The following is a 20,462-nucleotide window of genomic DNA, read 5'->3' on the forward strand; positions in this document are numbered from 1 at the left end:
ATTTATTTAATTTGGCACTGTCCAAAGTCTATCTGTTTGCTCCTGTCTAATAAACAAGTTAAAAGAGGTATTGGTGTTGTCTGTTTGGGTTATTCCTTTACATTGAGCACTACACACTTAATGTTACTCCCTTGTGTATCGTAGACAATAACTCTACAAGGGGAATGTAACAATGATAATTGGGATTACCCATATGCAAGACGATATCTTTTGTCATCCTTGCTGGAGCATAAGAATAATATCATAACCTGTGTCAAAGGGGTCCCAGAAAAAAATTAATTAAACACAGGGGGTCTAAGAGAAGAAAGGTTGAGAACCGCTGCCCTATGGCACATCCATTATAGAAAATTTACCATCATATGACAAACAGAAATGACACATACTGCAAAAATTACAACTATATAAGAACTAGTTCTGCATCCACACAAATAAAACAATTACAACAGCTAAAATCAGTTAAAGCAATAACAAGACTGGTTACACAAAGGCTTATGAGCCAATAGGGCTTTGCGTGTACAATTCGATACAGCATGCACAGACAAGCCTACTGTTTGTTCAAGTTCAAGAGTGTAGATGTGGAAGATAGTTTGCATTTAAAAGATGGACATACCGCAGGGCACAATGACTCTCTTTCCAGCAGTGAATGGAAAAGGAGAAAAAGAAGGCAGTGGATAACAGGGAGTGTGATGAATGTAAACAGAAAAAGTCTCACCTGCTGATTTTGGGGTGAACTTGTCCCGGTTTGCTGCACACACGGCCAGGAGCCGGTAGCCCAGGTCCAAGTCGAAACCCTGCTGTGCTGCTACACGACTCACCACCTGTAGAGACAAAACAGGAGGGTTAAAACATGTACGGGAAAAAACACAGGCATGAGAATTCAACAGACAAGAACATGATTAACAAGGATATAATTAACTAAGAGCTTCTAATATAAACCCACTTTAAATATATAACTGTGTAAAAAATCCGAAATCTAAATCATAATCAAGAATTATTAATATTTTTTACTTTGCAATATTGGTATAAAGAGGGCTCTACCTTAAAGTCACAGGCTAGAGGGCAGGTATTACTTAAACACTCAATTTAGACAATAGTGGATTTACCCAGTTGAGATAATGAGGAAAATAAAACGTCATAAACTAAAACAATGAAGATCCAGTATCCCATGTCACCACCTTCCATCCCATCTAATTAAACATTCTAACCCATTACCCTGCTAAATCTCATACCAAAGTCAGATCTGCTTTACTTTCTTTGTGTTCCATAATTGTCTTTTAGCAAACTTGCTGACTTTATATTCTGCTAATAAATCAAATATTAAAGTGTGTCATTGAAAGTTTCGCACCCTACACATTCAGTTAATTACATTAAATTATTTATCTTATACAGAACATCTATTTAAAACACATTATACAAGCATAAAATGTGCCAGAGTGCCCAGGTGGCACAGCGGTATATTCCTACTCTGAGTTCCAAACTGGGCGGCCTCTAGCACGCACAATTGTCAGTGCCTGCAGCAGACAAAATTGCCCACTAGTCTGCTGGGTGTCAAAAGGCTGGACTAAAAAAGGAATAGGGTCTTCCACACTGTGTAAGGACCCTGGTTAGTAGCCTAAGAATGCTGTACAGAAGTGGAGGAATGTGGAGATCAGTGTGTGACTCTCCGTGTTCAAGACTGGCCTCAAGTGCAAATCCACCAAAGTATGGGCAGCACACGTGTCTCAGGCAAGTGTACCCCCCTCAGATGTGATCGGGGACCCCAGCAGAGGAACACTAACTGGCTATGGTAAATTGAGAGAGAAGGGAGAAAATTTATAAATAAAATACCAAAAGCCAGTCTAGCTCTGATTATATAGTAATAATAATAATAATAATAAAGTAATAATAATAATATAATAATAATAATAATAATGTAATAATAATAATAATAATGTATTAATAATAATAATGTAATGATAATAATGTAATAATAATACTACTAATAATAATGTTGTAATAATAATAATAATGACAATAATAATAATAATAGTAATGATAATAATAATATTAATAATAATAATGTAACAATAATAATATAATAATAATATTAATAATAATAATAATGTAATAATAATAATGTAATAATAATAATAATAATAATGTAATTACTTCACATATTTATGAATAAACGAAAGAAAACTAAAAATCCTTTTATATTGTAAAATGTTAAAGCTCTGTTGCCATGCATGCCAGATAAGTTACAGCCATCTATTTCTACGATCCAAAATCCATGTGACATCACAAACAATGTGCACATGCAAAATTCTTATTTACATAAAGTTTTGTATGTTGCAATTTGTGTGAGACTCTCCAGAGTATGTTGGTAAGACATGGTCCTAAACTCCTCTAAACTTATTGCCTCAATTTAAACTTTCATCGTTTTTAGCGTCTGCATAAGACATGTGCAATTAAGCTTCTCTGAATTCTCTCTCAGACCCCCATGGGAACAGCACAAACACAGATCGTGTGAGCACTACCCCCTCCACACTGTTCATTTCTCCCTCATACGCAAAATATCCTTTTGCAAATTACTCAGAGTGGAGCAATTTCACCATTCCCTTTCAAACAAATGAAATATTTACCAGATCTATTTGCATGAATAATGTACAGCGAAAGAAAACCTCCAGCCACCTCCAGTAGTTCAGTGTTAAAACACTGTGGAACTGGTGGGTTTTCCCTGCAGACGGGCCAGTTTGTTTTCTCAGTGATCAGAGACCTGACCTGATCAACAAATCATTTTCAGTATGTGTGTTCACCTGCAGCGTGGAACGGCTTGGAAATAAACCTAAAAGTGCAAACTCTAAAGCATAGTATACAAAATGCTAGTGCATGAATACAGCTACAGCTTTTAAAAGAAAAGCTGACATATGGTGGTACAGCTGGCAGAGTGGGTGCATTAAAGTCACATTGTTCTATCCTCGGATTTGATCCTTGCTTACGGTCATGTTTTGTAAAGAGGTTGAAATTGCTACTCATCTTTTAAAAGACGCGTTATGAAGAAAACTGCTGATATTGTACTTGAAAATTGATAATGACAACAGATTCACTGCATTTACTGATTCATATACTGCAGTATATATGCAGCATTTAGCAGACGCTTTTATCCGAAGTGACTTATAAAATCTATAAAATCTAGGCAGTAGAGGGATAAGGGCTTTGCTCAACAGTGGCAATCTGGCAGATGTGGGGCTTGATCCTGCAACCTTGTGATCAGTAGTCAATTTCATTTACATTTTAGCATTAGACACCTTTATCCAATGCGACTAACAATTGAGACTGTACACATTGAAGCCATTGAGAGTTAAGGGCCTAGCTCAAGAGCCCAACAGTGGCAATCTGGCAGATGTGGGGCTTGATCCTGCAACCTTGTGATCAGTAGTCCATTTACATTCTCAGCATTTAGCAGATGCCTTTATCCAAAGCGACTTACAAATGAGACTGTAAAGACTGTAAGCAACTGAAGATTAAGGGTCTTGCTCAAGGGTCCAACAGTGGCAACCTGGCAGATGTGGACCTTGATCATGCAACCTTGTGATCAGTAGTCCAATTACATTCTCAGCATTTAGCAGATGCCTGTATCCAAAGCAACTTACAATTGAGACTGTGAAGACTGTAAGCAATTGAGGGTTAAGGACCTTGCTCAAGGGCCCAACAGTGGCAATCTGGCAGATGTGGGGCTTGATCTTCCAATTACTTGTCCAATACCTTAACCACTGAGCTTGTATATATGTATTATATATATAAATATATACAGTGGTACCTTGTAACTCGACGTCCCCTAAACTCAAAATCTTTGAAACTCAACACCCTTCGTCAAGAGGTTTGTACCCTTAAACTCAATGTTTCCCTTAAACTCAACGTGTGTGCGACGGCTGCATTGTTCAGCGCTTGGCTTGAACAGTGAGGTAAAACGTCATCAAAGTGCGCATATGAGACGAATCTGCATTTGTGTGGAATCATTGTCAAATCCACTCTGAAAGCTCCACATGTATCTGTGTTTATCTGGATTTTCCTCACTGTTTCACTTTTAAACTTGTGTTACAGGCCGGGTGCTGAGAAATTGTAGAAGAGTCTAAAACGCTGTGACTTAATGTATTAAAAATATGACACAGAAACACTAAACCTGTCTTAATTAATACCGCTCATAAGTTCTCTCCACTAATTAAGAAGCATAAGGAAACAATAAAGACGTAAAGGTAAAGTGCAGGTTTTATTGTATTTTTTATTGATTTGAACTGTTTTTCAATTGTATTTCAGTGTTTTTATATTATATTTGTGGTATTTTCAGAGTGTAAGTGTCAAAAACAACCTCATTATTTTACATAAGCCTTAAATATATGCAGTTCCACAGGACCAGGTCCATACATGCTTATAGAAAAAATACCTTAAAACTCAGCGCCTTATGTAAATATAAGTGAATAGGTGAGTGTGTGGTTCCCAGCAACACCCTATCCATAATGTATTTCTGTGCTTATAATCTCCATTGCATGCTCAATAATTCTACAGTGATCCTAAAATAGTTTTGGATAAGTAAAACTAAATATACTAAATTAGCAGAATACATTGCTCAAATTTATACTACTGTCTATCCTCTTACTCTTGGGCACTTGTTATATACGACTTGAACTGTTTGGACTAATTCACACTCTGTAGTCAGAATGATTGGCTGCTGTATAAAACTCCTGTCAGAAACCACAAACCCAAATGAATTTAACATTATGTATGTGACTACATGTTAGGTAGTTAGCTAGTTTACACAATGCTTAGCTGTAGGCTATTAGCTTTTCCTATTCCCATGTTAGCTATAGTAGCTAAAAAAAACCAAATCCTCTGGTTATGCAAGATGTCTTGACTGACTGGCAATCTTTCATATTTAATTCTTTGATTAAAATATTCCTTTAACTGAGCAGACATTGAAACAAACTACTGTAAAGTGGAGCAAAAACAAATACAACACGCCTGCCATTTATCTACAGCGCAAGTGCGACTTCAGACTCGACTCGGACTCGTTTGAAATGACTTGGATTCGACTCGTGACTCGCAAAAAATGACTTGTGGACAACAAAAGTCAGAAACATTAGTTACGTGTGACAATTATATATATACAGTGTATCACAAAAGTGAGTACACCCCTCACATTTCTGCAGATATTGAAGTATATCTTTTCATGGGACAACACTGACAAAATGACACTTTGACACAATGAAAAGTAGTCTGTGTGCAGCTTATATAACAGTGTAAATTTATTCTTCCCTCAAAATAACTCAATATACAGCCATTAATGTCTAAACCACCGGCAACAAAAGTGAGTACACCCCTAAGAGACTACACCCCTAAATGTCCAAATTGAGCACTGCTTGTCATTTTCCCTCCAAAATGTCATGTGATTTGTTAGTGTTACTAGGTCTCAGGTGTGCATAGGGAGCAGGTGTGTTCAATTTAGTAGTACAGCTCTCACACTCTCTCATACTGGTCACTGAAAGTTCCAACATGGCACCTCATGGCAAAGAACTCTCTGAGGATCTTAAAAGACGAATTGTTGCGCTACATGAAGATAACCAAGGCTACAAGAAGATTGCCAACACCCTGAAACTGAGCTGCAGCACAGTGGCCAAGATCATCCAGCGTTTTAAAAGAGCAGGGTCCACTCAGAACAGACCTCGCGTTGGTCGTCCAAAGAAGCTGAGTGCACGTGCTCAGCATCACATCCAACTGCTGTCTTTGAAAGATAGGCGCAGGAGTGCTGTCAGCATTGCTGCAGAGATTGAAAAGGTGGGGGGTCAGCCTGTCAGTGCTCAGACCATACGCCGCACACTACATCAAATTGGTCTGCATGGCTGTCACCCCAGAAGGAAGCCTCTTCTGAAGTCTCTACACAAGAAAGCCCGCAAACAGTTTGCTGAAGACATGTCAACAAAGGACATGGATTACTGGAACCATGTCCTATGGTCTGATGAGACCAAGATTAATTTGTTTGGTTCAGATGGTCTCAAGCATGTGTGGCGGCAATCAGGTGAGGAGTACAAAGATAAGTGTGTCATGCCTACAGTCAAGCATGGTGGTGGGAATGCCATGGTCTGGGGCTGCATGAGTGCAGCAGGTGTTGGGGAGTTACATTTCATTGAGGGACACATGAACTCCAATATGTACTGTGAAATACTGAAGCAGAGCATGATCCCCTCCCTCCGGAAACTGGGTCGCAGGGCAGTGTTCCAGCATGATAATGACCCCAAACACACCTCTAAGACGACCACTGCGTTATTGAAGAGGCTGAGGGTAAAGGTGATGGACTGGCCAAGCATGTCTCCAGACCTAAACCCAATAGAACATCTTTGGGGCATCCTCAAGCGGAAGGTGGAGGAGCGCAAAGTCTCGAATATCCGCCAGCTCCGTGATGTCGTCATGGAGGAGTGGAAAAGCATTCCAGTGGCAACCTGTGAAGCTCTGGTAAACTCCATGCCCAGGAGAGTTAAGGCAGTTCTGGGAAATAATGGTGGCCACACAAAATATTGACACTTCAGGAACTTTCACTAAGGGGTGTACTCACTTTTGTTGCTGGTGGTTTAGACATTAATGGCTGTATATTGAGTTATTTTGAGGGAAGAATAAATTTACACTGTTATATAAGCTGCACACAGACTACTTTTCATTGTGTCAAAGTGTCATTTTGTCAGTGTTGTCCCATGAAAAGATATACTTCAATATCTGCAGAAATGTGAGGGGTGTACTCACTTTTGTGATACACTGTATATATATGATCCAACATAATTCTGATTGTGTCATTTTCTGCTCTCTAAAAACGCTCCGGCCATCTTAACCCACAACGCACACAATGGGTAAATGTTCCAGCCAGTTTCTGGCGTAGTGATGAAGCGTCGCTTCCTACTTAAAATGGTGGAATACCCTACATAGTGCACTTCACAGTAACAGATAATGTGAATGGAACACTCCTACAGAATTGGTGCTAATGATTGTAAGAACCGCTTTCTGAACCAATCAGACCTTCTGATTGTAATTTTTAGTAACAGATGCTGTTATTTGCATGTATTCAGTTTGCAGCGTCACACAGATGATCGTCAATGAAACTCTTGATTGGTTTTCTAACGAGTTCATGTTTTACTTCACAACCTGGAAAAGTTTGGAGGTTTTTAATTATAAGCACATTTACAAAATAACGGATTATATTCCTAGTGGGACACACAGTTATAAATTTAATAGCATCTGGAACAACATAAGCTAAGGTAAGCAGTATTATGGATTTTTTTCTGTGTTTGGGATTTTGGCCGCTGTGCTGTAATTTGCAATGAAAACAAAACGTATCAGTTTAAGCTTTTAACTGGTAAGTACTTTAGGAAAGTAAAGGCATGAAGTAAGATGGCAAAATACAGTCGCTAATCTGTTGTTGTTTTTATCTGAACTTACAGATTATTTGTTTATTTCTACACTACATTTCCAATATATGCTTTGTGTATATTATATTGACTCGTGACTTGACTCAGACTCTAGCCTAAAGACTCGTGACTCGACTCGGACTCGTATTTTGTCAACATCTCTGCTACAGCGTTCCACTAGCTGAGTGTCAGATGTTGACACTAGCTGAGGCCACAACTCACCTGCAATAAATCACACCCTACTGAATGTACCAGCCAGTAAACCTAATCCTGTAATAACTCCTACATAATAACTCTAGCTCATATTAACCTACATATTTATTTATCTAAATTTTATTTGAACTTTGATTTCAGTTTGGTTCGCAATAAAAAAGCCCTGATGAGCACGCACTGTCAGCCTAACCCGAAAAGACAGCCTTTAATTCACGGTTTAAAAAGCAAATAACTCACTTAAGGCTTAACAGGATTGTGTGATCTGATGAACAGCGTGTTTTCTAATGAACATCCAGAGTCATTTTTTAAGCTGCACTTTGCAGGGTTTCTGACAGCAGAAATGTACAGTTTCTGCCAAAGTTTAATTTCCCTTCTGCAACTGCATCTGCCAAGTGTACAGACCAGGCACGGTGCCACGTGGGCTGGGGCAGATTTGAACGGGCTTTAGAAATGTTCCCTCTCATAAGCCTTTCTTTCATAATCTATTTTCTCAGAATGCTGGTGCAAAAATTATATGATTCACCAGCAACATTACAGGTCACTGAACCGTACCGATCCTGCTGTACAGTTCTGTCGTGCAGCTGGAAGACGAGAGCTCTTCCAATAATAACCCAAATATTTCATGATCAGAAACATTAAACATGCGAAGAAAACTGATGACACTGAGCTTGAAAACTGATGATGACAACTGAGATACACAAATACACTGATCAGCCATAACATTAAAACCACCTCCTTGTTTCTACACTCAATGTCCATTTTATCAGCACCACTTCTTTAATGGTCAGGACCCCCACAGGACCACCACAGAGCAGGTATTATTTGGGTGGTGGATCATTCTCAGCACTGCAGTGACATTGACATGGTGGTGGTGTGTTAGTGTGTGTTGTGCTGGTATAAGTGGATCAGACACAGCAGCGCTGCTGGAATTTTTAAATACCGTGTCAACTCACTGTCCACTCTATTAGACACTCCTATCTAGTTGGTCCACCTTGTAGATGTAAAGTCAGAGACGATCACTTATCTGTTGCTGCTGTTTGAGTTGGTCATCTTCTAGACCATCAGTGGTCACAGGACGCTGCCCACAGGGAGCTGTTGATTGGATATTTTTGGTTGGTGGACTATTCTCCACAAACAATTTGCTTCAATTTTCTCTTCTTGTACATTTTGGGATTATTTATAAATATTTCTCAACATCACTTGTTGGAAAACCGCCTCAGTTAAATGCTGATCTAGAAACACTGCCACATTTAATCAAAAGTGTGACCCAGACTAAAAACTCAGTCACACTGCACCAGCTCTGCAGAGAAGCTCAGGCTGATGTAGAAGTAGCATAAAAACGATTTGCTGGCAGGTAGCAGTAGTCAGTATTGCTCCTGACAGGCTATGAGATGTGTCATTTATCATTTGGCAGACTGTGCAGAGGGTGCAGGGATTGTGCCGAGTGTGCACTGTGGAGAAACAGTGTTTTGGGGAGGGAACAGCAGCAGTGAGCTACCTGATGCCTGAGGGGACAACGTGTAAGACATGTCCACATCTATCAGCCAGCATTCTTATCGGCTCTTTGCTTTCATTTCCACAACACTCAGAAAACTGCTGGGGGTGATGGGACAGGAATGGGATGGGGGTTGTGGATGACTAACGGTGAGCACTGATAACTGCTTTAACCCCACTACTTACTAATAGATTCAACAAACCCCTCCTGCTTTTCATTGATTTACATTCTGAATGAGATAAACACTTGATTGAAGTCCAGGATTGTTGACATGAACATATTTAATTCCACGAAAAGGTGGAAAACTATTTTCCTCAGGGATCGATGACGTACTTTAACATTAGCCCATGACTATAGGTTTGGCTATCACTATTTGAAATACACCATTCCCTACCAAATATTAATGCCAGGAAATTTTGGAAATGCTAAATGGGTAAAGAAATAAACATGCAAGGACGACAAAGGACACTAATAGCTTTAAATATTACATTTTTGCGGAACATTTGTATTATTTGACGTGATAGTATCACAAGCTATTTATAACTGAAGGTAGATAAGCTACTTTCTAACTTAATGACCTCATACAATTTTTCCTCCTGCATCAGTGCAATATGCAGTAGCAGGTTTAAGTTGTCTTACACTCTGCTAAGGTCATAAGCAAATGCCTAAGTTCATATGTGATTTATTTAAAGCCTGTGTAGACACACACGTTTTGATCATTAGTTTCTTATTTTCACTAACTGCTTCTTCTTGTCTGGTAAAAAACAAAAACTACTGGGGTCTAAGCAAGGATACACACCATCACAACACAACACACACACACACACACACACGGTTTCTGATTGGTTCAGGAATTGGTAAATAAATTCTTTTGTGATAATTACAGATTTAAACCAGCCTACTTAAACATAAACATTAAGCTTAACTGTGCAAGTAAAAATTATTTAAGGAAGTATAGAAGTGTAAAAAAGTGTCCCAAACTACATACTACTTAATCAAATATTATCTTTTATATTTTATTATATTTTTTATATTTTATTATTATTATTATTACAGTATTATTCAGTTATATGATTATTATTATTATCATTCTTGTTATTATTATTCAATTATATTATTATTGTTGTTATTGTCATTATATTATTATTATTATTATTATTATTGTCGTTAATATTATTATTGTTATTATTAATAATATTCAGTTATATTATTATTGTTGTTGTTATTGTCATTATCATTATTATTATTATCATCATTATTATTGTTATTACTTTTATTATTATTGTCATTATTATTATTATTATTTTTTTATTATTATTATTATTTATTATTATTATTATTATTGCAATTATTATTATTATTATTATTATTGTTTTTATTATTATTATTGTTATTATTATTGTTTTTATTACTATTATTATTATTGTCATTATTAGTAGTATTATTATTTATTATTATTATTACTACTATTATTATTGTCATTATTATAATTATTATTACTGTCATTATTATTGCTATGATTATTATTATTATTATTACTATTATTATTATTGTCATTATTATTGTCTTTTTGTTATTATTATTACTATTATTATTAATATTCAGTTATATTATTATTGTTGTTATTATTGTCATTATTATTATTCGATGATATTATTATTATTATTACTAATATATGATATTGTTGTAGTTGTTATTATTGTCATTATTATTATAATAGTATTCATTTATTAATTTCATTATTATAATTATTATAATTATTATTACGAAGCATTTATATGTTATTAATGTTGTTGTAATTGTCATTATTAGTTATTATTATGATTACTGTTATTATTATTATTCAATTCTTTTACATTTTCATTACCCAGACAGACAGTATTTAACTCACCCTGAATATCTGTGCTATGGGTGGTCTACTAAAAGATCAAAGCACGAGTGATCTTCCTCCTCTAGTGCAGATTTGCACTTATTCTGACACTCACAATCTCTCGTCATCTTTATTGCGCACTTAGCATTTGATGATACGCAGTATTTACTGGAACTATGCAAAACATGTCTGCCTTCAGAACTGTACTTAGCCTTTACTTACATTTCTGTTAATAAGCAAATAGAGAAATTAGGTACATGCTATCAGAGCTCAGTTGTGTTCTTTGTATGGCCGGTTTAAATGGGACTTTGAGGGCTTTGAAGACGTCTTTAAAGAATCAAGATTATTTTATCATTTACTTGATGCTCCTTCAGTTTGCCATTAATTCCCATAATCTCTCGACATAAGCTGAAAATTCATCTGGACCCCCCTAGCTGCTCTCACAAAGCAACCCTCTCAGTTTAATCACTAAACGCGGTGTTGATTAGACTTCTACATTTTTTTAAGTAAATCATTATCTAAAGAATTGAGATCACAGGCAAACTGGAAACATCTCGGCTGGAAATCAATGAGAGGGACGGCTTTACAGCCACGCCGAGCGCCTGCTCTGGAGGCCTGTGTAAGGCTGGAGGTGTCGGTCACTGGCCTCCTGCCATAATCGATGAGCAGCTGCAGAAGACGATGGCAGGGTCGACTGCCTTCTCCTGACCTGTGCTTAAGGACCGGTGTCTTATCAGAGTAAAGGGAGAGGGGAGAGGGAAGGACTGAGAGGAAACCCTACAGATATCGAGAGTGCGTGAATGAACAGAGGGGGGCAGGGTGAGACGAAACAAGACGGAGAAAGAAAAAGGGTAAGTGAGGGGGAGTGAGACAGAGGGCGGGGACAGCCAGAGAGTGAGTTGGGAGAGAGAAAGGAACAAGCGCTGCTATGTAAAGCGTGACTTTTGCTTTAACCTCCACCTATGGCCCCATGATGGGGGAGAGGAGCGGAGCAGCTGCTGTCTTACCGTCAGACATCCCATCAGGCTCTGTTCGAAGGGCCTCTGGAAGGCTCGCGGGTCGCCACACCAGTCGAGCAGCTCCGTAGCTGCAGTTTGGAAATTGGCTGGGTTCTGTAAGTGCTGTCAGAGGGAGAGATAAAGCAAATTTAGTGCTGAAGGCAATTCAAACTAAGCATAAACAAAGCTGTGTTAATATATAAGCTTGTTAAACATCCTATGTAAATCAAATACAGAGCTATTAATATGCAGTTTATCTCCTTTGCAGCTACAACAGCCTCAACTCCGCTGGGTTAAACTTTCTGATAATCACTGGGTACACAAGATTCATCAGTTCAAGTCATTAATGTTTAACACAGTAATGGACAATTGTGTATCTCCAGGTCTGACTGCATGTCTTTGGACTGTGGGAGGAAACTGGAGCTCCTGGAGGAAAACCACACAGACATGGGGAGAACATGCAAACTCCACACTGGGGATTGAACCCAGGACTTTCTTGCTGTGAGAAGACAGTGCTACCCACTGAGCCACCGTGCCACCCCGTTTTTTGGTAAATTTCTCAGCTAAAAGAGCAATTTCAAACAAGACAGCATGGTCTGCAATTAATGTTCCAATTCATCCCAAAGGTGTCAATTCCTATTAAAGTCAGGACACTGTGCAGGCCACTGAAGTTCCTTCCCACCAAACTAGCTCACTTTTTAAACAGAAGCAGGAATGGGTCCTTGTAAATCTGGTACAAATTGGCATGATTGACACACTTAATAATAAACTCAATAACAAACAAGAAGGGTGTCCACATACATATAGCCATATGGAGCATGTAAAAGTTTACGTAAAATGTACAATATTTACTCATGATGAAGATGGAATCTGTACATATAGGGTATATCTAAAAACCTAGTAAGCTCTCTTCATAGACACATTTTATGTCATCCTACGAACTCCTGAAAAGAAGGCATGTCTAAATTTTTACATTACACAACTGGATCTCTTGCACTCGGGAGTCTTTTTAGTCGTTGTGGCTTTCACACTACATGACTGATCGGCGATCTACTCTCGATCTACCATCAGGAGGTATCGCAGGCGAGTCTGTCCAGTCTCCCAAACTACGTTTTAGTCACAAAAACAAACATGAGACGTGACGAGGGGTTTAACTATACTACGTCCAAAAATGCACGTCAACAATAAGCGAGCGATCAAAGCTGTTTGTGCGCTGATGTGCAGCGTAAAAGCAAAGAGGAAAAATAAATGAATCCGAGTTGATTTAGCTACACGACCAGCAGGGATTGTTCTGTACTGTAGTGAGTTGAAGGTTAATAAATATTTTTTGCAATGCATTGTTGGTAATATGTTTTGTCGAGAACGATAAGGTCAGAAATACTGTAAAACGTGTGTGTGCTGTTGTATTCAATTTTTTTTTTTTATTTATTTTTTTTTATTTAGCGCGTCCAATTTCATCCCGTCAATCATCCTCTCACTAATGCCGGTCCCTACTCCTGATTGGGGCTGACGAGGCCGTTCCACGCCTCCTCCGACACGTGCACAGCCAATCGACCGTCTTATCACCTACACTTGACGAGTGCAGCGCGGCAGAGCACTGTGCACGGAGGATCACACACTCCGCCGCACCCCTTCCCGTCTCCATGCAGGCGCCACCAACCAGCCAGCAGAGGGCGCAACCGCCCCAGTCCTGAGAGAGTATCCCCTCCGGTCTCAAATCCCGCCCCCCCACCTGAACAACAGGCCAATCGTTGTTCATATAGCCGTCCAGCCTCGACCGGTGAAGGCAGAGCTGGATTCAAAACGACGCACTTTCGAGATCCAGCCCTGGTTGCAGCGCGTGTTTTTACCGCTGCGCCACCTGAGCGGCATGCTATCGTATTCTGATAAAAACTATATTATTCCCCTGTCCCGCTAGGCGCTCGGTCACTGATCTGATTCACTACATGACCAGAGATAAGAGTCTCAACAATCTGTTTTTGTATCAGACGACAACGTGTTTTTGTCTAATCGTTATATCAGACCACAAATAGCTTAAACAGCAGTGTAGAATATAATCACTCGATCAAATTGGTCCTGCGTTTGGTCACTGCTCATTCCCTGTTCCATCTGACCTTCACAGAGCGATGACACGTATCTGCACCGAGGCCCAGCAGAGGTTTGGGACGGAAGCTATTCTTAGTGAGAAGTGTTTATATTTTCGAACATCTCACTGCTAAGAGCCGTGGCTCCTCCTGTTCCAACTTTGCTTAACCTTGTCTGCATCTGTGACCCCGTGAGGACCCAGTCACCCAACACCGGGCCTCCTGACTGGAGTGCAGCTGTGCATTCTGGGATAGATGACTACTCCCCCTCACCCATCAGCCATCTGATTGACAAAGGGCTGATTACTTTTCAAGGCTTACTCACGCCACCCTGGTGTGTCCTAATCCACCCTCTTGGTCGTCTTTTGTCCGTTGAGATGTAATAGATCAACGGTGAAAGCGGTAGCCGTGCAGGCTTGCAAACAGAAGCATGCACGAGAGAAGTAAATAAAGAGGGGCTTATTCTCATTGTCCTTAATTTTATTGAGTCCTGAAATTGCCTATCCACTGCTCAACTTATCCCAGTGTATGTACCCACTACGTTACACACCAGCTCGTAAGACATGACAAGAAATTCAAACAAACAACTGCTTGAGATAACTCGCTGCTTTTCAGCCGAGAAAACTTTCACTATGTTTGTTGACGGATACGTCCTTGTTCTCATTTACTTCAAGGAAGCAGCATTGTCCCTGAGGGGGCAGCAGAGGTCGCCAGTTGAATGAGGGGCTTTGGTGTCCATTGACAAAGAGTTCAAGTGACAAAGAGCCAGTGTGCAGTGCTGCACAGCCCCGCTGAGTAAATCCAGCACAACATAAGAGCAATGCATGCTGGAGAAAAATCTCCTCCTGACACAAAGCTGGTGAAGGAATAACTGCGTTTGAGGCGACTAATTCTTTAATTGAGAAGGTATTCTGAAGCATAATGCGTAGTAATGCTAAGTGTAATGTTATGGTATGGAAGCAGAGAAAAAATCTAAGAACCTGAGCTCCCCAAAAACTGGGCTGCAAGTAAGATGCCATAAGTAACCAGGCCAAGACCTAGTACGATTCTCCACTGATCAAATGGCTACAGTGAAAACAGAAGCCGTTTTATTCCCAAAGAAGTGGATGGTTTAGTAAACCAAAACATTAAAGCAGCACAAAAAGAAGTCTGTAAGGGCGAATTCACAGCACTGTCGCCTCACAGCAAGAAGGTCCTGGGTTCAATCCTTTCTGTGCAGTTGGTGGTGTCCGAATACTTTTGGTCATGTAGTTGGTGGTGTCTGAATACTTTTGGCCATGTAGTTGGTGGTGTCTGAATACTTTTGGCCATGTAGTTGTTGGTGTCTGAATACTTTTGGCCATGTAGTTGGTGGTGTCTGAATACTTTTGGCAATGTAGTTGGTGGTGTCTGAATACTTTTGGTCATGTAGTTGGTGGTGTCCGAATACTTTTGGTCATGTAGTTGGTGGTGTCCGAATACTTTTGGTCATGTAGTTGGTGGTGTCTGAACACTTTTGGCCATGTAGTTGGTGGTGTCTGAATACTTTTGGTCATGTAGTTGGTGGTGTCCGAATACTTTTGGTCATGTAGTTGGTGGTGTCCGAATACTTTTGGTCATGTAGTTGGTGGTGTCTGAACACTTTTGGCCATGTAGTTGGTGGTGTCTGAATACTTTTGGTCATGTAGTTGGTGGTGTCTGAACACTTTTGGCCATGTAGTTGGTGGTGTCTGAATACTTTTGGTCATGTAGTTGGTGGTGTCCGAATACTTTTGGTCATGTAGTTGGTGGTGTCCGAATACTTTTGGCCATGTAGTTGGTGGTGTCCGAACACTTTTGGCCATGTAGTTGGTGGTGTCTGAATACTTTTGGCCATGTAGTTGGTGGTGTCTGAAAACTTTTGGCCATGTAGTTGGTGGTGTCTGAAAATTTTTGGCCATGTAGTTGGTGGTGTCTGAATACTTTTGGCCATGTAGTTGGTTAATTGAAGACACTGAATTGCCCTATAGGTGAATGGGTGTGTGTATGTGTGTGTGACTGCCATGTGATGGACTGGCGCCCCGTCCAGGGTGTTACTGTGTGCCTTGCGCCCATTGAAAAGCTGCGATAGGCACCAGCACCCCCCTTCCCCCGCAACCCTGATTGGATAAGCGGTTAAGAAAATAAGTGAGTGAGTGTTTCATTGTTATCTATGGAGTCTGGCGGTGCTGCTTAGCTTACCGCTGTGTTCCGTGGGTGGTGGATGAGCTCGCGATTTTTGTGCTAGCTGGAGCACTGAATGAACTTTGACCCAGTTTGCAGCTGACCTTTTCAAAGTGCCTCCAGTGAGATGAACTGTTTGATATGACGCGGTAAAAGCGACTCAGGCAGTATGAACAATGTTTAACATGAACAATGCTTAACATGAACAAAGCCTAACGTGACTTATTGAATTAAATCAACAACTTAGGAATTTAATAAGTGGGGAGAACTTAGAGTTCCTATGTCATTCTTTTAATACATTAAACCATGTTAAGCTTTTTTTTACCAATGAGCATCTGATTCTCACAAATTCTTAGCACCTCGAGTTGTAACACAAGTTTAAAAGTGAAACAGTGAGGAAAATCCAGATAAATACAGATACATGTGGAGCTTTCAGAGTGGATTTGACGCTTGTTTCACACAAATGCAGGTTCGTCTCATATTCGCACTTCGATGACGTTTTACCGCACTGAGACACCAGTGGCAGTCTGCACCGAGGCTTGCGCTGAGCGAAGCACAAAACGCTTCCTATGTGAATGTGCCCTAAACCATTCATCAAAAAATTATTGGACATTATTTAATTATAATAATGACATGGTCCTGTAATGTGCTAATTTATGGGCCAGTCACCTGCTAATAACTTTAACAATGTTCCATTAAGCAAAGACAAACGACAGCTGATTAACAAACTCAAGTTCTGATGCAATTTATTCCATTTTACAATTTGGTTTTGCTAATAAAACTGATACTGATCGGAGTGGGACATTTCTAATTCCATAAGGCATATGATATATGTCACAGCTGTTTAAGTGAAATGAAGTAATGGTTTATTTATTTTCCTGTGGGCAGCGGTAGCTTAGTGGTTGAGTTATTGGTTGGTTGTTCAACCCCCATCACTGCCAAGTGCTACTGTTAGGCACCTAAGCAAGACCCCATAACCCCCATTACAAGTGTGTTTCCAATGGCTAGGTCAATGCAGTCATATCCATGCAGACTCAACTAGCCAGTAGCACATCTGAGATTCAAACCCTGGATCCCCAGATCTCAGCAGTACAGTAGAGCAGGGGTTTTCAACCTTTTTGGACACGCGCCCCCCTTTGTGTGCCAACCGCCACTTGCGCCCCCCCCTCCCCTTGGTGAACCACCGCACAGAAAACATTGAGAAAGCTTCTGACAAGCTAATAATACAGCCCGATCCCATCAGAGCCGATTCTATGAGCACATTATATACATTCGTGGTTCACTTTGGTAAATCATAAGCGGTTCTTGCTTTTTGATGTACATGAGAGCAGAAAACGTTACTTCACAGAGTCAAGCATGGTCAAAAGTTCATCAATTAGCTCCACAGGCAGAACGAGTCTGAGTCAGTTACCGCTCTGTGGTAATAACCAGTTTAATTAAGCCTGAGCTTTTTAAGGTAAGCGAGTCACAGTTCTGTAGTAGTTGGTGTTTATTTAAAACACCAACATTCATTAATAACAGTAAAAACGGAGAGATGACTGAGAAAACAAACTTACGCTGCGCAGAAAATGAATCGACTCATGAATCACTTACAGTATATCGACACTGTGAACAGGGCATCTTTCCTAAAGACACACACACGTCCTATAACAGCACTCGCTGCTTTGGTCATCGGTTTCTCTTCACTGTTCGCTCTATTTTAAAGTTTTTTTTTAAACTAAACTGAATAACATTAAACGTGCATGTGAGCATGGTCAGTGAGACTAATCAAATATGTCTCCCGTGGGTGAAAAATGAATTGCTGTAGTTTCAGAAGTAAAAGAAAATCTCGTAATGCCACGCCCCCCTGGTCAGGCACTCGCGCCCCCCCAGGTCAGACAAGGCGCGCCCCACAGGTTGAAAACCCCTGCAGTAGAGGGCTAGTGTAACCAAGAACCCCCATACCAGAACCTAAATAAGAAGTGTACATTGCTACAAAAAGACCCTTTTGAGTCTGAAAGCTACTAAGAGTGTTTAGTGGCACAGGCTGGCTGATGTGTTGATGGTCACACTGCACTGACGGTCACTGAAGCGTGACTGGCACGGCTTACAGCACAGGTGTTCAGAGAGCTCCAACCAAACCTCAGAGCTCCAGCTTTCCCCCGGCCATGCTGACACTGTCCAAACATGACCTCTCAACCAAGAGGGCGTCACCATTTGACTTAGGCTACATTCACTAGGACATTCTTAAAATTCATCAGAAAGTGCACGGATGTACATGGTTTGTTGTCTTTACTGACAAATCTGTCCAAATGGCATACTATGTAGGAGCATTTTAAATAATAATTTTAGCTACAGCGATGAGTAATTTGTTATACACTGATTAGCCATAACATTAAAACCACCTGCTTGTTTCTACACTCACTATAGAAGCACTTTGTAGTTCTACAATTACTGACTGTAGTCCATCTGTTTCTCTAGATACTTTTTTAATCTGCTTTCACCCTGTTTTTCAATGGTCAGGACCACCACAGAGCAGGTATTATTTAGGTGGTGGATCATTCTCAGCACTGCAGTGACACTGACATGGTGGTGGTGTGTTAGTGTGTGTTGTGCTGGTATGAGTGGATCAGACACAGCAGCGCTGCTGGAGTTTTTAAATACCTAGACACTCCTACCTAGTTGGTCCACCTTGTAGATGTAAAGTCAGAGACGATCGCTCATCTATTGCTGCTGTTCGAGTTGGTCATCTTCTAGAACTTCATCAGTGGTCACAGGACGCTGCCCACGGGGTGCTGTTGGCTGGATATTTTTGGTTGGTGGACTATTCTGAGTCTAGTGGTGACAGTGAGGTGTTTAAAAACTCCAGCAGCGCTGCTGTGTCTGATCCAGTCATATCAGCACAACACACACTAACACACCACCACCATGTCAGTGTTACTGCAGTGCTGAGAATGACCCACCACCCAAATAATACCTACTCTGTAGTGGTCCTGTGGGGGTCCTGACCATTAAAGAACAGCATGAAAGGGGGCTAACAAAGCATGCAGAGAAACAGATGGACTACAGTCAGTAATTGTAGAACTACAAAGTGCTTCTATATGGTAAGTGGAGCTGATAAAATGGACAGTGAGTGTAGAAACAAGGAGGTGGTTTTAATGTTATGGATGATTGGTGTACTTCACGTGTGAGGCCAGTCTCGCACATGGAGAGTCACACACTGATCTCTACCTCTGTTCCCTCACCTCTGTAGAGTGTTGAAGACCATGCCCTTTTTTAGTCTATTCCCACCCAGCAGACTAGCGTTCAATTTTGTCTGCTGCAGGCACTGCCAATTGCGCCTGCTAGGCAGCACCCAGCCGACTGATAGCAGAGCTGAGATTCGAACTCTGAGAGTTCAGAATTCCAGCGCTGGTGTGCTAGTGGAATATCCTGCTGCCTCACATGGGCACCTTTTAATGCATTTTTGCATAATTTGGTGTAGGATTCGTCAACTGATCTTACTGAAATGAACTGAATGAATGCCTACTGTGTGTCCTATGTAACTCGGCCGAATAAACTCGTAAACTTCGTGCATTTTAGAAAGTACATGAAGAATTCTTAAGTATATGAAATGTGGTATTTTAGGAATATCCAATCTAATAAGAAATTTCAATCACCTCTAAGAGGGCCTCCATGTTAAGTGAGCATGCTCATTTAATCAGTATCAGAATGTGAACCAGGAACATCTGGCTCCTCTAGAAGCAGAGCGTGGCACAGCAGCTACGCATTTGTATTCCTCTCGCACGCGAATAGTAATTCAGCGCCGCTACAGCGCATGGCAAACGGCTCTCAAATTAAAATGGAGTTGCTCTGCCATATTTCCCTAATTAATTTTAGGCAGTGAGATTCCTCTTCTTGGTCTTGAAGAGAAACAAGCCAAATTAATTGTGCTGATTATCCAAGATAACATTCCGTAAGAGCTCCGAGGAAAACGCTGTGAACAATACCAGCAGTTCAGATTCAACAGTTTGGCTCTTTGAAGCAGAAGCATCGATGTGTCGGTTGCAGATCGTGTTCACAAACATCGACGTGTATCAACACACGGTATGGAATCCAGTTTGAAGCGCCAATGCAAACATGCAGGGCCGACTGGGATGTCAGACCAAGAGCAGTCGGTAAAGAAGATCGCACTTTGTTTGATTGATCATTTTAAGCTGGGGGATATGGTCT

The 20,462-nt window shown here is 40.3% G+C and overlaps 1 protein-coding gene across 1 annotated transcript in view; it reads right to left on the minus strand.

Annotated features, from left to right (window-relative positions):
- Window positions 1-213: 213 nt before the first annotated feature.
- The window catches only part of LOC134315286 (zinc finger MIZ domain-containing protein 1-like), a 212,268-nt gene continuing 192,019 nt past the window's right edge, over window positions 214-20,462 (minus strand). The window contains exons 5-7 of the mRNA XM_062996373.1: window positions 12,016-12,129; window positions 713-818; window positions 214-248 (exon numbers count right to left, since the gene is read on the minus strand). Of these exons, the coding sequence (XP_062852443.1) occupies window positions 214-248; window positions 713-818; window positions 12,016-12,129 (255 nt within the window). The remainder of the gene's footprint in view (window positions 249-712; window positions 819-12,015; window positions 12,130-20,462) is intronic.

Source organism: Trichomycterus rosablanca, chromosome 5, assembly GCF_030014385.1.
Source record: "Trichomycterus rosablanca isolate fTriRos1 chromosome 5, fTriRos1.hap1, whole genome shotgun sequence".
Taxonomy (NCBI): domain Eukaryota; kingdom Metazoa; phylum Chordata; class Actinopteri; order Siluriformes; family Trichomycteridae; genus Trichomycterus; species Trichomycterus rosablanca.